The sequence below is a fragment of the Balaenoptera acutorostrata genome, chromosome 6, assembly GCF_949987535.1.
Source record: "Balaenoptera acutorostrata chromosome 6, mBalAcu1.1, whole genome shotgun sequence".
Classification (NCBI taxonomy): Eukaryota; Metazoa; Chordata; class Mammalia; order Artiodactyla; family Balaenopteridae; genus Balaenoptera; species Balaenoptera acutorostrata.
The window spans coordinates 87,980,399-88,002,340 of NC_080069.1; the positions used below are offsets into that span (position 1 = coordinate 87,980,399).

At 37.7% G+C, this 21,942-nt stretch overlaps 1 protein-coding gene across 3 annotated transcripts in view; it reads left to right on the forward strand.

Annotated features, from left to right (window-relative positions):
- The window catches only part of UNC13B (unc-13 homolog B), a 238,082-nt gene that overhangs the window by 108,296 nt on the left and 107,844 nt on the right, over positions 1–21,942 (forward strand). For all 3 annotated transcript variants that reach the window (XM_057548317.1, XM_007196950.2, XM_007196952.2), the window contains exon 8: positions 17,823–18,057. In XM_057548317.1, the coding sequence (XP_057404300.1) occupies positions 17,823–18,057 (235 nt within the window). The remainder of the gene's footprint in view (positions 1–17,822; positions 18,058–21,942) is intronic.

The window sequence follows — 21,942 nt, forward strand, 5'->3', positions numbered from 1 at the left end:
AGAGAGTATATTTGTGGGGTCCAAGGAAGAATTAATGGGAGGATGCAAAAAATCGGGAGACCTGGCTCATAAACTAGACACAGGTGAGAAGAGGACAAATACACAAATGCAGCACCTTGAATGTTATTTAACTAATGACCTTCAGCGGGTGCATAGTAATAACCTGGAAAGAGAGAGTATAGTGCTGAGGTGGCACAGAATAAGCAAATAGTAAAGAATGGCATAAGTTTGTTCAAAAAGGCTTTCCAAGGAGATGAGTTTAGAGATGACTTTTAAGGAGCTAATTGAGATGTACTGATTGAAAGGAAAGCTTGTTCGTAGTAGGATAAATGAAGAGTATGGGGAAAGGATTTTAAAAATGCCAAATTATATGCTGAGCATATTGGCTTAGAGGGAGTAGAGTGATGTCAAAGTTGTACTTGCTAATCTGCAGAAGGAACTGAGTCCCTTTGCTGTACACAGTTTTCTTCAAAGAGTGAAGATATTCACGGCTGGCCCAGTTTGGCAGATTCACTCTTTTGGGAGCCTTTTCTTTTATTTCTGAACCTAGTGTCCTTGTCACATAGCATCCTCTCTCCTTTTAAATCTGCTGTAGGATTGAAAGTTTTGTGCCACTTAAAATTTTTGTGGCTATGACTAAAGACCTATTTCTGTGAACAGTGGAAGCAGAAGAGCAAGCTTTATGTCACTGATTACTTTCACTTATTTACCAAGGACTACATGCCCTGAAGGAAAGTAGGATTGCATGGCCAGCTGGCCTTTATCCTGCAGATTCTCCCACCTCATCACTTTCCTCTTTACCCCTTCTCATTTCTCAGATCCTAGAAGACAGAGGTCTAGCTCATATTCATTCTTCGCCATTTTTCTTCCACTATTTACACTTTTATCTGAGTCTCCTATTCTGGCTCTTGTTAAAGCATCCTAATAATTCTGGTGTTCCCTGAGAACTGATTCTTGATTACCTCAAACCTAGGGCTAATTCCTCCTGCCCCACTTTATTATTTTTTTTCCAAAGAACCACATGCATAAGGTTCATTTTTATATCAAAAGATGCAGTGCATGCTATGAGGCACAGTTTTTTTCACTACCCTATCCTTTAGCCATTCAGTTTCTGCCCAGAAGCAACCACTATTGCCATTTACTGTATATATATGTAAGTATATACATATACTTACCACCCTCACAAATGGTAGTATGCTTTGCACCGTGTTACATGCCTTGCTTTTTTTCACTTAACAATGTATGATATATACTACATGTTGGGATCCAGTCCCTATTAACATGGACATTTTGGAAATCAAGATGAAATTCATTCACATAATATTAACCATTTTAAAGTGTATAATTCAGTGACATTTAGTACATTCTCAACGCTGTGGGGCTCTCACCTCTATGTGAATCCAAAACGTTTTCATCACCCCTAAAGGAGCCCTGTGGGCTTTAAGCAGTCACTCCTGGTTCCTGCTTAATGCCATGTCCTGGGCAATCACTAATCTACTTTGTGTCTCTATGGATTTACCTATTCTGGATATTTTATGTAAATGGAATCATAAGTATGTGACCTTTTGTGACTGGCTTCTTCAGTTAGCATGTTTTTAAGATTCTTCCAAATTGTAGCACATATCAGTTCTTTATTCCTTTAATGACTGAATATTCCATTGTATGGATATACCACCTTTTGTTTGTCCATTCATAGTTGATGGACATTTTTTACCCCAACTTTTGGATATTGTGAATAGTGCTGCTGTGAACAATTATGTGCAAGTATTTGTTTGAATGCCTGTTTTCAATTCTATTGGGTATATACTTAGGATTGGAATTGCTATTAACAGACATTTAAGTTGCTTCCAATATATGCTGGTACAGTGCTTGCAGTTGATATCATTTCACATATATGATTTCATACATGTATACATATTGGATGAATAGCTAGTAGTGAAATTACTGGGTCAAAGCATTTTACATTTAACAATGCATTTAACATTTTGGAAGATACTACAAAATAGTCCTCTCTAGAAGCTGTACTATTTTCACCCCCACTAGCAAAGTATGAGAGTGCTTTCTCCTCCCTGGCCTTTAGTTATAGCCAGCCTTCCTACTAATCTTGTTGCAGAGAGCCACAAGCAACAGTTCCTGTGCTGTGATTGACTCAGAATCTCCTTCCTGCTTGCCTGCTTAGCCTGTCTTTTCTTCCTCTACCGTCCTGGGCCTTTTATTTCCTGACTTCCTATTTTGGCTCTTGATAACTGGTCCCTCCTCTTTGTTTGGTGTCCTGTTCAAATTTCCTTCTCTGGTTTATCAACTTGTGTTTCTGCTTATATTTTAATTTTGGGCAATTCCTTTCAGTTTGTTTTCAGTAGTAATACCTTGGAAATAGAGAGGGAAGTGTTAAGGAGGCAAAGAAGCAAATGGTTAAGAATGGCATGTAGTTTGTTCAGGAAGGCTTTCCAGAGAGATGAGTTTAGAAATGACTTTTGAAGAAGCTAATCAGAATGTACCAATTGAAAAGAAAGATATTCATAGTAGGATAAATGAAAAGTATGAAAGGAGAATTCAAAAGGTAATCCACCCCACTCTCTCGCTCCTGGCCAAGGAACCTCTTCCTGGCTGGAACTACTCTTTCCTGGGTAGTGGGAGTAAAGTATTAATCCACATCTTCTGGTATGTCTCGTCCAGGACTCAGACTCTCAGACAGGAAAATATACTAGTTATGGCCTCATTAGAGTGTAGGGAGTCTTATTTTAGTAGTAGGGCAGTGAAGTGGGTCTAGGACTTCTGTCAGTAAGAGTGGGTGATGAGTTATACATTGTACATGTGGTATTGGTGGGAGCAGTTGATACTGATGCTAATTATAGGTTCTGGCTAACTAACAAAGAAAAGAGAGACTATAACAATATGGTTTGGCTGTTAAAAATAATGTTAATTGTAGTCTTCTGACTCACTTATTTATTTACTTCTATCCTGCCATCTTCCAGAAAGAATTTGATGTGGCTAATTGCAGTCATTACATCAACTCATTATCATTTCTGTTCAATTACTATGTTACACAATTATGCATGTTAAAAATGTCAGGTTAATGTATCAAAGTTTTATTTGATTACAACATTTAAGTACCTAATCTGGGCATAGTGTGTGTTGTGTGTGTGTGTATGTGTGTGTATATATATATATATATATATATATATATATATATATATATATATATATATATAGGTGACTGTTATTCCCATAAAAGCATGGTCATCTTATGGCTTCTTATTATAGATTTTATTGGTACAAAGTGGTAAGAAATGAATTTGATTGATAAAACATGATTGACAAAATTATGGTAGACATCAACAATTGATAGACTTGTTCATTACACAAACAGTTATTGGACACCTCTTCCTCATGCCAAGAATCATGCTAGGCACTGGGGGTATAGAGATTAAAAGTCCTTGATCTTAAGGAGCTCAAGTCCAGAGAGGAAGAAACATGTAGCTAGTACTGTGTCATAAGTAAATCGTAGAGGAGTATAGAGGAAGAAAACTTAATCCAAATTTGGATGGTTAGGAATAGCTTCCTAGAGAAAATGATATCTAAGTTGAAAAAAAAGTTTAAAATCAAAGTCCATATGTTTCATTATGGTTCACTCTTTGTGTTATACATTCTATGGGGTTTTTCTCTTTTTTTCTTCCAGTTTTATTAAGACATAATTGACATACAGCACTGTATAAGTTTAAGGTGTACAGTGTAATGATTTGAGTTACATACATCCTGAAATGATTATCACAATAAGTTTCGTGAATGTCCATCGTTTTGTATAAATACAAAATAAAAGAAAAAAATTTTTGTGACGAGAACTTAGGATTTACTCTTAACAACTTTCATATATAACATACAGTGGTGTTAATTATAATTATCATGTTGTGCATTACATCCCTACATATTGTATGGATTTTGATGAATGCATAATGACACATATCCACCCCAATAGTATCATACAGAATAGTTTCATTAACCTAGAATTCTCCTGTGCTCTACCTATCCATTCTCCCCTCCTTGCAAAACTCCAAAATAAACTGAGCTTTAAAAGATGAGTCGGAGTCAGTCAAGGAAAGGAGAAAAGAGTTTATGGTACTAGGACACTAAGATGAAAAAGCATCACTTAAGTATGTTAAGTTCTGGATGGCTTGAAGGCAGGAGATAAGAGTGGGGAAGGGGTTAGAGATGAGGCTAGAGAGGCACAGAGTGCTTATGTCAGGGAGGGTTTGAGTGCCATAGCAAGCTGTTTGTATTTTATCTTGAAGACAGTGGGGAACCTTTGAAGACTTTATGCAAGAGAATGAAGCAATCAGATGGTGGTGGTTGTAGTGATGTGAGCAGTTTGCTTGATGCACTAAAAAAATCTAATTGTAGAATGAATATATATATATATATATAAATATATAAACCTCATAAAACAAATGTTTATTTTAATGAATTAATATAAGGCAAAAAATAGACCTTTGCCAGGCACCCCAGAAAGCCCTCCACATGCCTCTTCCCAATCACAGTCTCCTCCTCTGTAAAAATAACTACTATTCCGACTTTATGATGATAACTTCCTCGATTTTGTAAATGTGCAAATGGATCCCCCCTCCCATATTATATATTCTTTTAGTACCTCTATGTATTTACCTTTCCTACATCACTTACTCAGTATTAATGATTATTTGATTAATATTTATTTTCTTCTCTAGACCATAAATTTCATGAGTAGGGAAAATGCTTATCTGTGTATCCCCAGTAACTTTGCTCAGTAAAATTAGTTGAATTAATGCATTTCTGTTAAGTGGAATTACTGAGTTAAGGAATATGCACATTTAAAATTTTGTTAGATATTGCCAAATCATACACTAGAAAGATTGTACCTCTTTATATTCCTGGTGTTGATACTCCTTTTCTCACATCCAGCCATACTGCCCTTTCACCCTCCCCTCCCCGTGTCCCTGTATCGCTGAGTGCTTTTCTTCTACAGAGAATTTTGGGCACATTCCAGCTTTTGTTTTAGGTGCTTAGGATATATCAGGAAGCAAAAAGACAAAGATCCTGGGTGGCAGGAGGTAGATAATAAACATAATAATTATACAGGATGTTAGAGGGTGGACCAATAAAAGAGTAGATGGTGAAAAGCAATTGGGAATGCTAGAACTGAAATTGAATTATAATTTTAAGTAAGGTGGTTAGTATACAAGCTACAGTGAGATGACTTTTGAGTAAAGACTTGGAGGAAGTGAGGGAAGTAGCAAGTTGGCTGAAAAAGGGTAGCAAGAGGTCTGCTGGGGGTGCTGTAATACTGTTTCTTGATCTGCGTGCTGGTTACTTGAGTGTGTTCACATATTCATTAAGCAGTATGCTTATCATTTGTGTACTTTTCTGCATTTTATAACTCAGTAGAGCTTTCATATTAAAAATGAATGGATGTTGAACATTTCAAAATGCCTTAATAGTACTTACCTAGTTATTCATGCGTATTTCCCTTTAACTTACAAACAACGATGAATGCATTAATCAATTTCTATTAATAAATCATTTTGCCTTCCTTTAATTTACTTGATTATGGTAAAAGTATTTTTTAAAAGTATTCTTTTGATATAATGCTATGTTTGATTTGCTTGTATTTTATTTTGGATTTTTATATCTATATTCACAAGGAAGTTTGGTCAATAGTTTCTTTTTGTTATTCCCCTATGTCAGGTTTGAAGTACTTTTCTTAATTATAGGTTCTTTACTGTTTTCCATGGAAGGAAATCTACTGTCTCAAAAAAGGAAGGGAATAATTTCTAATGTTTGACTTTATTGTCCTTTGTGAGCTACCTGGTAATTACTACAATTTAGTAATTGATAGGTGAGTCCTGTCACTGCTATTCTAGACAGATGGCTGTTCACTTCAAGTCTAGGGCTCAAATCTCCTGTCATTTCATTGTCATAGAAAAACTGACCAGCACTGGACTATTAATTGGTGATGTAATAGTTGTTTGGGGGGGTTTTGTTTGATACTTAGGGACCTTATTTTTTTAATGTGACTATTTCTGATTTCTTACATTTTCCACTAGAAACAGGATGAAATAGGCAGAAGAAGCCTGTTTTGCTATAGCCTAGTCAACAGGGATAAGTGCAGAACCTTTGCCTTACTGGAAAGAGGATTCATTTTTAATTGGGTCCTGGACCTGCCAGAATTGTTTCGTTTCCCTGTATGATCGCAGTGAGCTGGTCTCCAAGCTCAGTAGGATAGCTCATCTGGCTGTCTCCTCCCTCCATCAGCGCAGGAGCACTATGCTTCTGTCTGAGAGACTGGCTTTTTTCATATAGCAAATCCTGTAGCTGTGTTTTTCAAAATGTAATTCAAGAATCATTTGGCATTAGTTGCTTATTGAAAAGGCAGATACAACAACAACAAATGTAGATGCCCGAGCCACTCCAGGCATTTTGAATTAGAATCTATGGGAGTATGGTCTAGGAATCTGCATTTTAAACAAGAGGCTCAAGTAATTCTTCTTAAAATTTAAAGACACTAAGGGGGTGCTGTAACACTAAGATTAAGAAGAACCTGCATTTATTCAGTTGTTAACTCCTTCAGTATAGGATTTCTGTGCCGAGCATTGGAAGGACCATAAAGGGAGTATAAGATTGGATCTTACACTCAGGGAACTTACAACCTAGGCTAGGGATGGGATGCATAGGACTAAGGCAAGCAATAAAATGAATCAAATTCTAAGGCAGGTGTTTTTAAAAAATCAACTTTGTTGAGATATAATGTACATGCAAAAGATTCACCCATTTGAAGTGTACATTTTGATTGGTTTTGATAGATGTATATACCGGTGAAACTACCACCATGATCAAAATACAGAACATTTCCATTATCTCTAAACATTTCCTTATGCTCTTTGCAATTCATCCTTCTCCCAACCCCTGGCTTCAGGCAACCACTGATAGGCTTTCTATCACTATAGATTAAATTTGGTTTCCTAGAGTTTTATATAAAATAGAAACATATAGCATGCAGTCCTTTGTGTCTAGCTTCCTTCACTCAGCAGAAGGATTTGAGATTCTTCCATTTTGTTGAGTGTATCAGTAATTTGTTTCTTTTTATTGAGTAGTGTTCTATTATATGGATATACCACGTTTTGTTTATCCATTCACTTGTTGATGGGCATTTGGTTTTTTTCCAGTTATTATAATTAATATGAACATTCACATGATCATGTGTTTTCACTTCTCTTGGTTAAATACCTAGGAGTGGAATGGCTGGATCATATGGGTTGGTGTATGTTTAACTTTTTAAGAAATAGACAGATGGTTCTTATTTTGATTGTTAACAGAGATACTGTACTAGAGTCGTTGCGCATTGTTTAAGGAGAGTTATTTAAGTGGAACTTAAGAATGAATTCCAATTATATAAGGGAGGATAAGGAATATTTATTGAGTAATTACCATTTGTCTAGCACATGGTAATTAAATGCTATATATGTGATTTTTCAATACTTATGCAAATCTGAGAGGTAAGTGGTATTACTCTTTATAGATGATGAAGAGAAGTATAGAGAAGTTAACCAGCCTAAGGTTACACAGCTAGTAAGAGATGGCTTTGAATTTAGGTTTATTTGGTTCCAAAGCTCATACCATTTCCATTACACCAAGAAGGAATAGAAGTGAAGGATATTCCAGCTTCAGAAGTTGGGGGACAGATAGGAGAAATTGGGCTCATTCGTCTCTCCATCTCCTGAGTATGGCAAGCATAGGAACTATGGCAATCTGTTTGTCATAACAAAAACTTTGTTTTGCAGGACTGGCTAACAGTGAGGTTTGATATTTATTTGATATCAGATTATAGAGGGGTTTGAAAGCCAGGGAGATAAATATACTCTTTTATAAAGAGTTGTAAGTTGTTAAAAGGGTAATGATGTGATGAGAAGCTGGATTTAGAAAAATTCGTCTTGTTGCAGTCTGCTAAGTAGATTGAATGGGACAGAGATTAGAAGGTCTTAAGTCCAGTCAAAAATCTGTAATAATTCAGGCATGAGGTAATAAGTTCTTTGATAAGGAGAGTAAAACCTATGAGGAAGGGACAGTAGGAAGGAGACTTAAATGGACTTAATTACTAAGCTTGTTGACAGATTGGACATGGGAGATAAAGTAGAGAGGAATTTTAGGAATAGTTTTGAAGTGTTAGTTTTGAAGTGTCCAGAGTTCCGTGGTTTTGGACTTGTCGTATACTTGGTATGCTAATATATCTGAAGAGAGCTCATAACATTGTAAATAAAATGTCATTGCCAGTAGAGGCTCTAGTTTTCTAGACAGCCTTTCTCTTAGCATCAGGTGACACTGAGCTAGAGGGTAATTGGTTATTCATTTGTTAAGTATGTGAGCTTGAAGAGGTTTGAAGCTCCAGGGAGGTGGGAAACATTAGCCTGTTCATTAAAATTGCCAGTTTGACAGTCATTTGATATGTGTGAATGCCCAGTTTGAGAATGTTACTGGTTTTCTAATACGCTCTTAATGTACTTGGAGGTTTTTCTGCAACTCGTTTGGCCAGTGTCTTTTCTCTGCTTACTACCTTTTTGATGTCCTGTGATAAGCAGTACCCTCCACCTTGCTTACGTTGAACGTTTTACTGCATGAATTGTAGAATGTCTTGATGTCTCCTTTTTCCACTGCGTGTGCTTCCATTTGCTTCTGAACAAACTATGCTCTAGCTTTCATTCATTAAAATTTGTCATAAAAATGACGAGTAACTTTTTTGTTTCTAAATTCAGTAGGACTTTCAGTTTTATTTTGACTGCTCTGTAGCACTGCTCCTTGTTAACCACTCACTCCTTCCTTGAAACCTGTTTTCCTGACTTCAGGGACCACAATGCCATGGTTTTCTTCCTCTCCAGCTTCTTTGCAGGCTCCTTTGTGGACTCTTCCTTTTTTTAAAAGTCAGATTTATTAATGTATAATTTACATATAGTAAAATTCTCTCTTTTAGTGTACAGTCCTATGAATTTTGTCAAACACATACAGTCATGTAACCATAACCACAGTTAAGATATAGAGCAGCTCCATCAACCCTAAAAATTCCCTTCAACCCTTTGTAGTCAACCTCTCCCATTCTTGGCCTGTGACAACCACTAATCTGTTTTCTGTCCCTAAGTTTTGCCTTTTCTAGAAAGTCATATAAGTGGAATTATATAGTATGTAGCTTTGAGTCTGGCTTGTTTCACTTATCATAATGCATTTGGGACTCATCTACGTGTGTCACTAGTTTATTCCTTTTTATTCCTGAGTAGTACTCTACTGTATGGATGTACCATGGTTTGTTTACCTATTCATCAGTTGAAGGATACTTCTGTTTCCAATTTTTAGTGAATATGAATTAAGCAACTGTAAACATTTGTATATAGGATTTTGTATGAACATGTTTTTATTTCTCTTGCGTAAATATATAGGAAGGGGATTGCTGGATTGTATGGTGTGTGTATAACTTCATAAGAAATGCCCAGATTATTTTCCGAAGAGGCCTACCACCTTGCATTCTTGCCAGCCACGTATGAGAGTTCTAGATGCTCCATAGCCTCACCAACACTATATTGTCAGTTCTTTTTTTTTTGTCTGTCTGCTTTTTAAATGTGGCTGTTCTATAGCTTCCCCCCTTCTCCTATATACAGTCTTTTTCTTATCCTATACTCTCTACCTCATTGTTTTTATTTAATTTTTACCTATTCAGTTACAAATATTTGTTGAGATTCTGCTTTGTACCAGGCACTGTTTAGGCACTAAGGATATAGCAAGGAACAAAGAAGAAAAATTCCTGTCCTCATGGGGGCTTGTGTTCTGAAAACATGCAAGTCTTCTGCTCCACATCTCTTTACTCATATATCCAGCTGTCTACCAGACATAGTCATTTGAGATGTCTCATAGATACCACAAAGCCGATAAATACATCTAACATTAAATTCATCATCACCTCTTTCAACCTTCCCCTCTTTTGTATTTCTTTTAATGAATGATGTCCACCCAGTAGCTCAAGCTAAAAACCTGGGCAATATTATCTAGGCTTTATTTTCCTCACTTTCCACATTCAGTTACTTATCAAACCCTGTTGACTTTACCTCCAACGTATCTTATGAATGTATCTACTTTTCTCTGCTCCTTCTGCTACTTCCCTAGTTCAAGCCATCATTAGGTCAGTGCAATAGCCTCTTACTAGCCTCCCTGACGCGTTTTCAGTCTACCTACTGTACCAACGAGTGGCCACACTGTACCACCATTCTCTTTCTAAAATGACAAATCTGATCCTGTCTCTCCCCTGCTTAAAAGCTGTGATAACTCTGTATTATCCTCCAGATAATTACAAACTCCTAACATTACTAAATTTCTAAACATACATATACTTAAGACTCACTTTGATCAGGTTCTTCCATAACCCTGCAGCTTCTCATTCAGTTACGCAGGAACTATTTTCAGTTCACTGAATGGGCCTTTGAATGTATAATTTCTTTTCCTGAAACATTTCCGCCCTCCTTTTCTTGGTTCTTATGCCTAGCAAAACCTAATTATCCACAGTAATTGTTCTACTGACTAGTGAGATGTTTTAGTGCTTTTTTGGGGTGAGGAAGGAAACTTGGCTTAATTAAACTGGTGTTATTTCTCTTACAGTGGTACCAGGCTGGAGTGAGAATAGGGAACTAGTTAGTCAGAGAGCATAACTGTTGTTATTTTCATGGTTTAGGGATGGACCCAGTAGATGGGATCAGATTATTCGTTTGATTTATTCATACAAGAGATATTTATTGAACACCTACTATGTACAAGAAACTGCTATGCAGTGCTGTTGGGCATTCAAGAATGAGGCTGTGTAATGCAAAGAGAGTGCTCTTTGGGCCCAGAGTTTCAGTGAGACACAGCATTGTCACTTGCCTGAAGCCATCTAGCTTGATAGGTGTATTCTGAAGTTCTATGTGATTATTTTTCAGTTTTCTTTTAAAAAGAAACAAGGTAATTACCCTCTCATGGTTGCTATGGCAACTGCACTATAGCCTAGGAGAATTTTTATCCTCCACTCCATGGTTAGAAAGTTAAATAAATTATTAAAAATTTAAAAATTGCACACTAAACTAACATGAGAAGAAAGAGATATGGGTGGTAGGAAAAAGGTAAGTACATAGGAAGAAAACTCTCCCTGTTTAACTCTTAGTTAAACAGCCTGTGACTGATTTGTAATCCCATTTCCCCAGGATTGGGAGTTAACTCAGGTAGTGAAACCAGCCTGTGTTGGCATCATTCAGTGCTTCCAGAATTTTGCGTCTTATGGCAAACATTTAATTAAGGTAGCTGCACCCTCAGAACTCTGAGGACTTTTTAACCCAGACGTTGTTGATCCCTCAGCTGACATTACAACTGTTGGAGTGTGCTGATCTTCCTGCTACCTATTTGTTAGGAACCTATAAGGCAAGCAAAGATCTGGCAACATGACAAAACAACAAGAAATGCAAATTGCTTACTATTTTCTGGGGACCTGTGCTAAGTACTTTACATGGATTTTCTCTTGTAATCCTTACAGAAACCAATGAGACTCATTATCATTCTCAAATTACAGATGAGGAAACATCTATAATAACCTTTTCAAGATCTTATAGCTAGTACATGGCAGAGCCAGAGGAACTTAGCTTTGATTTCAATATCCATATTCTTAACTATGAAGCCACATTATTCCTTGTTTCTTGGGATAAAGGCCCATTTTTAATGATTTCCTTGTCACATTAGTTGCCTCAAATTCAGTTCGGCTGTGGGATAGGATTTAAATTTAATTAATATTGAATTTTTTAATCTTGAAAAATGAGTAGGAATTGTTTTCAGTTTTCTTCTGTCAAAGCTTCTGTGTTTTAATGGATTTTATTTAAATAATTTATAGGCAATTCAGAAAAAAGTGGCTATCTCTGAGCACCCAACAGGCTACAGTGGTTTTTGTTTTTTTTTTTGGCTGCATTGTGTCTTCTTTGCTGCGTGTGGGCTTTCTCTAGTTGCATTGAGCAGGGGCTATTTGTTATGGTGTGCGGGCTTCTCATTGAGGTGGCTTCTCTTATTGCAGAGCACAGGCTCTAGGTGCGCGAGCTTCAGTAGTTGTGGCACGTGGGCTCAGTAGTTGTGGCTTGAGGGCTCTAGAGCGCAAGCTCAGTAGTTGTGGCGCACGGGCTTAGTTGCTCCATGGCATGTGGGACCTTCCCGGACCAGGGCTCGAACCCGTACCCCCTGCATTGGCAGGCGGATTCTTAACCACTGCGCCACCAGGGAAGTTCCCGCTACAGTGTTTTATTACATATTGGGCTACAGTGTTTTATTACATATTGGAAGACTAGAGATTAATACCATTCTTTGGCTTTTTTTAATTTTAAAATTTAATTTAATTTTTTGATTCTTTTTTTACAATTAATTAATTAATTAATTTTTGGCTGCATTGGGTCTTCGTTGCTGTGCTCAGGCTTTCTCTGGTTGCAGAGAGCAGGGGCTACTCTTCGTTGTGGTGCGCGGGCTTCTCATTGCGGTGGCTTCTCTTGTTGTGGAGCACGGCCTCTAGGCATGCGGGCTTCAGTAGTTGTGGCTCGCGGGCTCTAGAGCGCAGGCTCAATAGTTGTGGTGCATGGGCTTAGTTGCTCTGTGGCATGTGGGATCTTACCGGACCAGGGCTCGAACGTGTGTCCCCTGCATTAGCAGGCGGATTCTTAACCACTGCGCCACCAGGGTAGCCCATTCTTTGGCCTTTTAACTTTCAATAGAGAGCAGCAAAATTGGATGTCATCGCTCTTGGGTAAGGGAATCACTCACTTTCCCACTGTAACCAGGTCTGAGCTTCTCATGGATATACTGTAGTAGATTCAGGTTTGGTGAACATAGAGATAAGGAAGGGTTTCTTAGAAGCTGATTAAATTTTTCTCATTTTGAATATGGAACAGTATATTAGCTCCTCAGTGATGTTGTTCTAAGAGAGACCTCAGCCAGAAGGAGGTTTAAAAGAGTATGGAAGCAGTAGGTTTTTTTAAAATTTATTTTTTAATTTTTTGGCTGCGCCATGCGCCATGTGGGATCTTAGTTCCCCAACCAGGGATCGAACCCGTGCCCCGTGCATTGGAAGTGCAGAGACTTAACCACTGGACTGCCAGGGAAGTCCCCGGAAGCAGTAGTTTTTTGTTATTCTCTATATAGTGAATTGCAGAGAGCAAGAGTACTTTGTAGATTTGTCTTATGCTTGGTAGAAGGCAGATGCCCTCTACATGTTATGAAAAATAAATGGAATACAAGTAGGGTAGGCTCAAGTAAGGTAAGGTATATAATAATTGGTGGGATGGAAAATGTCTTTGAATTTGTCCTAAAATTGTCTCTATCACTCTTCTTCTTTGCTACCACTTGCGGTTTTCTTAGGTCACTGGACCTATTTGGGCTGGGGAGACCAACAGAGTACGTAAGAATTTGAATACCTTATAATTTTCTTGATCATACCCTTTAACATACTCCCTCTGACTATGAAGCTGGATATTCATGCATATAAGCATATGTAATTCCATTCCCTCCTCTTCCCCTACTTGAATCTCAGGAGACAGTTACCTGCAGTGGAAAGTTATATCCTTTCAGGCTGGTTCCCTGAAGACTCTGTGTGTGTGTGTGTGTGTGTGTGTGTGTGTGTGTGAGAGAGAGAGAGAGAGAGAGAGAGAGAGAGAGAGAGAGAGAAAGAGAGAGAGAGAGAGAGAGAAATTTCATTTCAAACCAAAGTTTCAGTTATAATCCTGACAGGATCTCCTGATTTTTCTTCCCCAGAGACAAGTAGTACCATCAGCCACCTTTTGGAGGAAACTCTCTCCTTTGGTCTCTTAGCTAAGGAGTGCAGTGACTAGAAGGAGAAGGTTCATTCTAGGAGAGGTCATTGGTTTTGTGATGTGAACAAGAGGCTGAGGACGTGGTTTGACTTTCCTTGGAGCAGTCCAGCTAGGCTGAAGCCCAACTTTGTTCAACTTTGAGCTTAGAGAGTGGGCATCTAGTTCTTTCCAACAAGATTCACAGCCCTAGGCTGACATTACTGGCTGTGTTACCTATCTGACAGGGGAGGTGGGTGGGTTGATTGAGTCCCAATGATTAGGTATCCAATAGATGCTAAGAGAGGCCAAATTTTGTCCTGTCACTAGAATTTCTCATGGGGTATGTACTTTCTATCATCTGAATCCTGGGTATTTGCACCAGGAAACTACTCAAAGGCAGCCTAAGAGAGCTCAGATAACTTAAGGTTTTCAAATAGAAAAAAGTAAGCCATGAAACAAACAAAAAAAAGTTTGAATTCTCTTTCCTTCTCTGATAAAATTCTCCCTGTATTCTGTATTTAAAGATGGGGACTTAATCCAGGAGCACCACATACTAGAGAGCCTTGTTGTTCAGTATTTCATTCTGTTTTGTTTGAGTGCCTGCTTTCTGCCTGGGGCCCATGTTTGCCCCAGATTAAATTACTTTCCCCATCCTGCTCTTCCAGGTTTATTTTCTCTCATTCCCTTCCATGTCCTTTTATGTACCTGCTAAATGAGCTACAGAATGTTTTGCCAAAATATATATAGCCTTTCCACCATCAGGCCTTTACTCATGCCATTGCTTTTGTCCAGATTCTAGAAGGTATTCCCCCGCCCCCCATCTTCACCTATTGAAAACCCTCCAGTCTTTCAGAGTCATATCTTCCATAATGATTTCCCTGTTCACTCTAACAGGAAATGACCTAACCGTCAACTCATACAGCATTTGGTTAGTACTGTTCTCATGATAGATACGTCCTTGTATTTGTATCCATATTTTCTCTCTCCTATTAGACTGACTCTGTACGCTGAGTCTTCTGTGTTGTTTGGCCTTCACTGGTAGGCACTCAATAAATATTTGAATGAGTAAATTTTCCCAGCCTTTTAATTTCAAGGGACTTTTCAAATTTTGCCCTCAAACTAGCTCACAAGTCCGCCTTAAGCTGAGTAACCAAACCTGTACTCAGTCTCTCTTTCTCAGTGAAGCCAGAAGTTTTCCGTTCTAGGTGAAATACTACTGTGGGGTAGAGTGTAGAGCCAGTAAGAGATTTTTGCTGCTACACTGAAAGTACAATTCTTTCATTCAAGGCTTTTCCTTAATTTGCCTCTTTAGTTTCTAATCAGCTTTGGTGGTGCTAGGAGATTTACTTTATAAGGAAACTGGGGATGGTATAGGGGGAGAAAAGCTGGCTGTTGCCCTTGACCTACCCTTTTTCTGCTCCTGTCCTTTGTCTCACCTCACTTCCTTGTATTTCCTTTTTCCTGTCCCCTCCTACTTTTCATACTCTCTTTTCTTCTACCCCTGGCCTCTTCTTTCCACAGACACTTTGTTTCTTTTTTTTAAAATAAATTTATTTATTTTTATTTATTTATTTTTGGCTGCGTTGGGTCTTTGTTGCTGCACGCTGGCTTTCTTTAGTTGCGGCAAGCGGGGGCTTCTTCGCTGCAGTGCGCAGGCCCCTCATTGCGGTGGCTTCTCTTGCTGTGGAGCACGGGCTCTAGGCTCACGGGCTTCAGCAGTTGTGGCACACAGGCTCAGTAGTTGTGGCGCACGGGCTTATTTGCTCCGAGGCATGTGGGATCTTCCCGGACCAGGGCTCAAACCCATGTCCCCTGCATTAGCAGGCGTATTCTCAACCACTGCACCACCAGGGAAGTCCCGACACTTTATTTCTTAGTATTTGCCCTTTATTCCTTCAGTGTGGAAATGTGTCAGCCTTTAGGAATGTTTTGGAATATTCCTCCCCTTAGCTTAACAGAATAAAGCAGAGTATTATTAAGGTCAGATGCAGTGAGAAACTAAGGGTCTATCCAGGTAGTTTCTGGCTCTGGATCCTGGGCTCCTACCTCTGGCTGAGCTACCCTCTCCTAGACTCATAAGCAATAGGATTGTCTATCACTGCTGCTTCTTTGGAGACTAAATCTTGGTTCTCTGGATTGTAAACTAATAGCATATTCTCCTGCCAGAGTTTAAATAGACTTTTGGCTTTGTCTCTTTTGTTGCCTCTGCCCCCTCATCTGTATGCATGAATAATCCAGCACTGACTTCTTCACACTTACTCCTTCCGTGAGTTCAGAAAGAATTAAGTCTGGATGGTATACTGGTTTTTGTCCCTTGATCCTTTCTTGTCTTCAGAACAGCAAATGCAACAAGGTCTAAAATCAGTACCTCCAAAGTCTCTCTTTCCTAATGTGTGATCAGAGTGCTTTGTAATTAGAATGCTTTGCATCCCCTATGTTTGATTGGTATTGTTCCTGACCATTTGAAGCTTAGTCTCTTTCTCATACTGATTTTTTTCCCCTGGAGTTCTGATCATTCTCCTCTTCTTTTCTCATGTTCACATGTTGCCTTAAACTCAAGTGGGCAAAGCTCGAAAGATCTTCTTACCCCTACTCCCAGCTGTGACCCCAAGTGTTGTCTGGAACCCACATGTTGTGTGTTCCCTGTCTCTTTTAGTGGGATTATCTACCAAGTTGTCTGATGTAGAAGCCAAGGGGTCAAGGTAATAGGGATTACCTTCCATTTGTCCCCAGGTCTCATCATTTCTGTCTGGATTTTTTTCTCTGGTTCATTAACTCTTTTCTGTTTCCACTGTGTCAATATATGTTCTTATCTCCTACTTGTAAAAGCCTAATTTTATGGTCATTAGGAGGCTTCCACTGTCCACATTGCTACCAAGATTTTTTTTTAATTCCTAATATGAGGAGTCCATCATCTGCTAAAAGTATCTCCACTTTGGATGGTGAATGTTCCTTTTCCTTATTGTGAGCCTAATAGAAACTTGGCAAGAAAGAACATATGGGACCTTATTAATTATACACATATGGATATGGTATCAGAAATGGCTTCTATATAAAATAAACTACAACACACTATTAGGTTGAACTCCCTTTCCAAGCACAGTATTGCATATTTTTACTTTTGCTTGGAGCAGGATTTGTAACTGTGGTCATTTTAGCTAACATCAAGAAAAAACTGTAGCTTGTCAGGTGCTGGCCTGAAAAGCAGAAATAATTCTATGAAATTGTAGTCACTGCTGTTAGATAAACTAGGCTGCATTGTCAGTAAGACCCCATTGACAGTGCACGTGTTTTCCTCTTCTTCAGCCCAGGCTTGGGATGGGAATTCAGCCCAGGGTGTGGGTGCTCGACAGAAATTATTAGAAAAACCCAATGTTGCATCAAGACAGTAAGACTGCTGCTGTTCTCAGCTGCATCTAGAACTTTTAACTTGACTTCTAAGTCTTGGCTTTGACCTTCCTGATTTCTTGGACCAGCTTCCGATGGTGGACCTGCTTATTTGATTCAACCATGTGTTTTTAAAGTCTGAAAACACCATGCTAACTTTAAACAAAAATTTCTCTTTTCTAAGAGATGGAAAACTGTTTCTCCCCCTTTTGCCCCATTTTGATAATAGTACAGGGCCAGAATCTATTTAAGACATTTAAAAGCAGATTTTTACTAGGGTTATGAGAGCTTAGAGAAGCAGAATTCCAGAGATTTCTGCATTGGGAAAATGGAACTTGGAACTCCTCTAAGAATCAGCACTAAAATTAAACCAAGTGTCTTATCTCATTCGTTAAGGAGAGAGACTTGTGGATATTGAGACAGTTTTTTGCATGACTTGAGGTCACTGGGCTCATGTGCAGCTCAGCTTGCTCTTGTTCTCAAGGTCCAGGCTTGTGGCTACCTAAGTTAGAAGCAGAAAAAAATTCTGAAGAACTAAATAAAGCTGGGTTGCTTTGACTGACTGTGCTTATTCCACAGCTTTTGAAGATCCTGATAGTGCCGTTGATGACCGAGATAGTGACTATCGCAGTGAGGCCAGCAATAGCATCCCACCTCTTTACCATACGACTTCCCAGCCCAATGCTTCTGTGCACCAATTCCCTGTGCCTGTGCGATTGCCGCAGCAGCTGCTGCTTCAGGGCAGTTCCCGGGACTCTTGCAATGACTCTGTGCAAAGTTATGACCTCGATTATCCAGAGCGGCGGGCCCTCAGGTGGGTATTGGGAACAAAGCACTTTCTCTTCCTAGTATGCAGGTCCCAGGATGCAACTGACATCAAGGATTTGGGTACCTTAACCTGAGGTGACAGAGGAAATATAGCAGTATGGTGGATCAACCTGCAGCCATTTTATGTAGATTCTTTTTTTTTCCTCTTCCATGTGTTCACATTTATGCATATCCATCAGTAAGAATTTTCTTTATGATCATCAGGTGAGGGCAGGCCCACTTGGGGTGGATGGCTGCAAAAAACCTGCTCACCTCTCTGCTCAGCCCAGTGATTTTGATACACCTTTCACCAAGATTAAAAATAGAAAATCACAGATGTTACATGCTTGGATAATTCTTCCTACCTAAATATTTCCCTGGGAACTTCAGAAGAAAACCAATATGATCTCACTATAGCAGATTCAGTACTTTTGCTGGAACTTAAAAAAAAAAAAACCTTTTTATTAATTTCTTAAATACATAAAACATTTACATGTAAAAATATATGAAGGTGTGCTATGTAGTATACAGCAAAGAATTTCCCACCCACACCTATTGTCCTCCTCTACTGCATCACCTTCCTGTCTCCTAGTTCTCTTACCACCCTTGTTTCTTATTACCCTTCCGTAGACCATCATCATATATTTATGAGTATAAAAGCAAATACATACATATATGCTCCCTACTCTTCCCCCAACTTTAAAAAAAATCAGACTTAAAATTTAGAGAAACAGTAAAATGAACACACATATTCATGTTGCCTAGATTTACCAGTTGTATTAACATTCTGTTACATTTACTTTATCTCATTCTCTCTAATATATGTTTATATACACACATATTTTCTTTTTTTGGCTGCATCACATAGCTTGTGGGATCTTAGTTCCCCAACCAGGGCTTGAACCTGGGCCCTCGGCAGTGAAAGCACAGAGTCCTAACCACTGGACCTCCAGGGAAGTCCCACACATACATTTTTTTTTTCTGAACCATTTGAAAGTAAGTTGCAGATACCATGTTACTTTACCAGGAGGTACTTCAGCATGTAACTCCTAAGAAAGAGGACTTTCTCTTACATGACCTTAATATTATGATCACACTCAAGAAATTTGACAATACAATTATATTATTTAACTTATAGACCATATTTAAATTTTTCCAGTTGTCCCAATAATGTTCTTTATATATATTTTTTCCTTTTTGATGCAGGATCCAATTAAGGATTATGGTACATTACATGTGATTTCCCTGTTTCTGTAGTCTCCTATAACCTAACAAAATTCCCATACTTTTTTTTTTTTATTCTTTTTTGTTTTTTGAGGCACTAACATTTTTTGAAGAGTCCCAGCCAGTTTTGAGAATGCCTCTTAATTTGGTTTGATCTGATTGTTTTTTCATGTTTAGAATCAGGTTAAACATTTTTGGCAAAAACACTGCATAGATGTTTCCTTCACAGTGCCTCAGCAGTCACATTTTACCTTGTCTCATTACTGTTAACGTTTGGTTTGATCTCTTGGTTAATCTGGTGTACATACCAGATTTCTCCAATGTAAAGTTACCTTTCTTTTTGTAATTAAGGATCTCTGGGATGATACCTAAGATTGTGTCAGTATTCTGTTTCTCCAACAACCTTTTATCCATTGATTTTAGCATCCATTGATGATCCTTGGCTGAATCAATATTTTACTGGTTGGAGGTTAGTTTTTTAAAAAACCATTCCAAGTTAGCTCATCCTTTTGGTTGCTTAAATTGACCATACTATAGGATGATCTCATTTTTTTGCCCACCATACCAAACTGGTGAATATTTATCCTGAACCTCAGATGGTCATGTACCTGCTAGACAACATCCTGACTCAGTTTACTATCATCTCTGAGAGTATTTTCAGTGAAATTTTTTCATATATCAACCATCATGTAGAATTCTTACTCTTCATAATTTGAATCTAAAAAGAAATGTCGCAGGAGTCCTACTGAAGTTGGTCCCTACTTCTTGCTGGTTTATTGATTGCATATTTGCATATTTTATTCATTTGGCTTTAGTTGTTTATATTGTCTTTAAGAAAAAAACATAATAGCAAAAAAAAAATTCTTTTGGCCCTCTTTCCCCTCTGTATTTGTAAGCACTCAATGTGCAGGCTAGCAATAATAATGGCACACCAACCTAAATGACTGCAGTTGTCCAGAAGAATATGTAGTTTACTCGATCATTACCCTGTTATCACTGCTGTAAAAAGTAACACTTGGAGGAGCATTAGTGATGTACTTTAAGTGGCAAGTTTTTTTCCTAAAATTTTTCTTTAATTGATCACATATAAATCTGATTAGTTTTCTGTATCAGTATATGAAATGAGGTTAAAGAGTAAATATTTTATCATCTCCAGCAGAGGAAAAGTTAACATGATTTTTAAGTAAAGTTGTATTATAGTCATTTTTAACTTAAATTTTTGAAATGATTTTTCTCTAAAAATTTTTGAAGAAATTATATCACTAGTTTGCTTTTTAAACTTCTATTTCTGTAAATACTAAGTTCTTGGAAGTAGTCTAAGACCTTAAGTTAGAGCTTTTTAGGAAGAATTTAAAATCTTTGAGGGAACAAACATGTTCGTAGTACCTTCCAGTAAATTAGAAGTGTAAAAATAAGTAGTTTCAGTTACTACAGCCATGGCTATCTACTGATTTAAGTTGGAACGATAAAGACTTCTTCCAGGATGGAGTTAGTTTAGTTTGAATTTTTGAGGATGTCTGAGAGTGATGAAACTGCATGTTTAATATATATATATATTAAACCAGAATAATGGGAAATACACGTATATTGTATAAAAATATATAGTTTGAGGTTTCACAATACTGTTGGACTTTGTTAGCTATTAAAGAGCCAGAGTATCTCTAGTTTTGAGAGGGGTCAAAAGAATATTAGTCTCACTCTTGACGATTTTTAGTGACTAAGTGACCACTTTGATGTTGTTTCTGTTTCCTAAATAAATGCTAATGGCTGTTAGATCTATAAAAGAACACATTGAGCCGACAAGCTCCGAGTCTGCAGGCCCTCTCTCCACCCACACCTCAGTACCCAGGAAATAGGCAGTCTCTAACTTCAGTGAAAGTAAGGTTGGCTGTCTTCTGTATTCACTGACTTAAGTTGGGCGTGTAGCTTCTGATTCTGTAATCAGTATAGGGAAAGATTTTCATTTCACTGTGATCCTCAATACATATAGCCTTTAGATTTCACAAACGACAAATTATGATGCTTTAAATAATTTTCTCTTTGTGGTACTCTAACAGGGTTTGACTTATGGTAGTCAAAGATTATTATTATATTTTATATATATTTTTCTTTTTAAAAGTAGTATGTTTGACTATATTCTTGGCTGTACTGCCTAAAATACAACCTTCAGCAAGTTAACAGCTTGGCGGCTTTTCAGATCCAAATTCATCAACAAATTTAGATTTCTTGAAATCCCTTGATATATTTTCATGAAATATATAACAGTTCTAAACTTTGGCATTGTAAATATATTCTAAATATTGATGGAATATGTTCATTTTGTTTGTTTGTTTCTTTCTTTCTTAGAAAACAAAAGGATCCTAAATAGTTAATGGTAGCATGTGAAGTATTTTAAAGTTGTTATAGGTATTCTTTTTCTAATGTGGAAAAACTTTTTGACTACATTGCTATAATACTGATTTAAGGACATGTGGATTTCCTTATCTTGTCTTTTCAGTCTGAATGGTTTTTATCAAATTGATAGTTTTATTAATTTTAGTTTTCTCATTGAATATGTACTAAATCTTATAATTTTTCTTCCTTTTCCCTGTTTTTCCTTTTTTTCTTGCCTTACTATTCCTCCATTTTTATCTCTTTACATCAGACAAGGCTTGCACGTTCAAAATGA